The sequence below is a fragment of the Penaeus monodon genome, chromosome 22, assembly GCF_015228065.2.
Source record: "Penaeus monodon isolate SGIC_2016 chromosome 22, NSTDA_Pmon_1, whole genome shotgun sequence".
In the NCBI taxonomy this organism is placed as follows: Eukaryota; Metazoa; Arthropoda; class Malacostraca; order Decapoda; family Penaeidae; genus Penaeus; species Penaeus monodon.
Genome location: NC_051407.1, coordinates 23,275,038 through 23,277,843, shown reverse-complemented (window position 1 = coordinate 23,277,843; position 2,806 = coordinate 23,275,038). Strand labels below are relative to the sequence as shown.

Sequence of the window (2,806 nt, the reverse complement as noted above, 5' to 3'; positions counted from 1 at the left end):
TTATACCACATTCTCATCGGCACAACAGAAAGTATGCTACCAGCATTTTTGAAAAATTCATATTGAAAGCAAAAGTATACGTCATTACCTTTCGATTTTTTTATATTCAGTGAAATACACAATTTGGTGCTTGTAGACTAAGAAAAACTTCTGATATAAATGGTGTGATTGCCATTCAAAAGACTAAAAGATTTTTGTTCAAAAGTTCGAACTCGAACGTTAATCCTCTGTATGTAAACAAACGGTTGGCTCATTCAGGCCCTGATTCTCCTTCCACTACTGCGTTCTTCAGAAACGCAAATGAAAGTTAAGAAGACATAGGCCTTTTCACCAAAGTTCGAAAGGAGAGAAATGAGATGATAGTAGGATGGCGTCTGCAGACGTCATCCGCGAAGCTGCTCTTTATTTAGAGTACTTTCTGCAAGGGGTATGTCAGTCATTTCCAAGTTGAGCACATCCTACTACACAAAATTTTTAACAAAGAGCTGGTTATGGTGTATGTCAGCCGATTATACATGTTTTTACTTTCGTAATGTATTCGCATTTTAGAGCTTTGATCTCACATTCCTGAAGGGAACTGACTTGGTTGAGGTGAAATAAAATTGATTTTCTTAATGAAAAAAAGTTGTGTTTTGAGGATTTTTTGGTTAATCATGAAGAGACTGATGTATGATATAATTATAGAGAAAAACAGAAGTTACCTTAATATATGATGCAGTTAACAGGAAACAGATTTTATGAAAAAGATATAATACCAATGTCATTACATTTTGCTTTTGCTGCCAGCAGAATGATTGTTTGAAATTGTTTTAGTTGAAAATTAATACTGTTGAAATTATTATTAGTATACATCCAATTTCTCTCACTTTCTGTTTATATAACTAAAATATTTAAGTCTCCAAAATTCTTATCCCTTAACCTGTACTTGGCTGTTAGTACCAGAAAGATAAGATAATTGGTTTGTGTTTCATTTAGTAAAATAATTGTAGTGAGCCCAAATGCTGGATAGCAAGTATCCATGGCCTACTATGTTGTGGGCACCAAAAAGTTGTTCACTTTTTTTTGGCCCTGAATTTGGTTATTGAGGAGATTCAGCTCTTCAACATAGGCCTAAAGTCTCTTTTAAGCCATGTTAACTTAATGCATTTGTGAAAGTTCAAATGTCAGAAAATTATCAATGGCTGAGCTGTGTTAGTGCATGCTACTCTGTACCTTGGCTTTGGAGACATCATCCTGGCTGCTAAGATGAGCTTGTGATATAGTTAGATGCCACTTAGTATCAGTGAAAATTTAGCATAATGTGATAGGCTGTTACTTGGCATGAATGGTTGAGAAATCATATATGCCACAATCATTAGAGTGAGGAAAACAGATATTCCCTGTGATTTTAGTGTTTACTTGAGTAAAAAAAGAAAAAGATATTCCTTGTGAATTAGAAATACCAGACTTATTATTTTTAAAAGTCATGAAAAAAATAAAAACTTAGGTAAAGATTTGCATTAGCTTCCTCAGGAGAAAGAGATGAAAATGGACATATATGTTTTGGAAATATAAAATTTGTTAAAAGGAAATATTTAGGAGAAAGAAATCTTCCATGTTGTGCAGTTTTTATTTCCTATTCAATGGAGCAACCAATTTTTAAATGGGTATACAGCATATTGAGCATTTGCAAATAAGTATAAATTATTTTTAAATTTTGAAAGGGTTTCTCCCACCCTGCAACTGTATCCTTTACCTCTACCTTTTCAACCTAGAATTGTGCAAGTCATCAAAAATGTTAAAAAGACCCTTTCTTGTTGCATAATAGAATACCTAATGTTAATTTATCATGGTATTTTGTATTAGAAGGCACTTGAAAGATGCAGTACTTACCAGACCATCAAGCAATTCCAATAACTTGTATTTAAAACTGAAAACTTTGTAATAGGTAAAGATTGATCAGTTCCAGTTATTTTGATTATAAGTGGGCTATCCTGTTTCTTAGTATCTGCAAGGTGAAACTAGTTCTTTGGTAAAACTTTTAAATATATCTATATAGATACTTTCAGGGTGTTAATGTATATATTTTTTTGTAGATCTTGTTTTTATGTTTCCTGTAAGCATTATAACCTGTACATAATAACATGATTAAGTCCTGACAGCTGGAGAGCACAATAAGGGTAACAGGCTGTGTAAAGAAGCACATCCAAAAGACCACAATATAAAGATGTGCTCTACATACATAGTTTGTGTTACAAATTACATGATATCTGTGAAACTGAAGAAGCTAAGATCACTGCCTATAGACTTTTGATATCACATGCAAAAGAACTTAATAGTTCTGAGAACTTATTATAACTTAAAGATTCATAGCATCACAGTGACTTTGTAATTATGCTAATAAATTAACCAGTTGTTATTAATGGTAATTTTTGTTTGAAGAAGTTTAGTGTATTGTCAGCCTCATGCATGACAGCTACTTTTCAGCTTTATCATGGTCTGGAATATATTTTCCTGTGATCCTGTTATTTGTAATATTACACTTTGACAAGTTGGGTGACAAGAGTTTTATGAATATAAATGAAAGTTAAATACAGCTTGATCTAATCCTTTTATGCAAAGTGGTTAAACTTTTGTATAACCATTTTTGTACTCATTATTTTATGCTTTTCATTTAATATTACATTTACCAAAGAATGGAATGTGTATTTTCTGTTTGCTGTTCCACTGGTGTATGGTTGTTTCCTTTATAGAACAGTATAATGTTTTCTGCTTTATTTTAGATTATTTCTTTTGCTAATCAATCTTTTATTATTATTATTTCTTA

At 31.9% G+C, this 2,806-nt stretch overlaps 1 protein-coding gene across 1 annotated transcript in view; it reads left to right on the top strand.

Moving 5' to 3' along the window:
• Positions 1-217: 217 nt before the first annotated feature.
• Positions 218-2,806, top strand: part of LOC119587018 (zinc finger protein 184-like) — a gene marked incomplete at its 3' end in the record, with an annotated part of 8,607 nt that continues 6,018 nt past the window's right edge. Inside the window, 1 exon segment of the mRNA XM_037935764.1 lies at positions 218-427. Within this exon segment, the coding sequence (XP_037791692.1) occupies positions 368-427 (60 nt within the window). The 5' untranslated portion in view covers positions 218-367.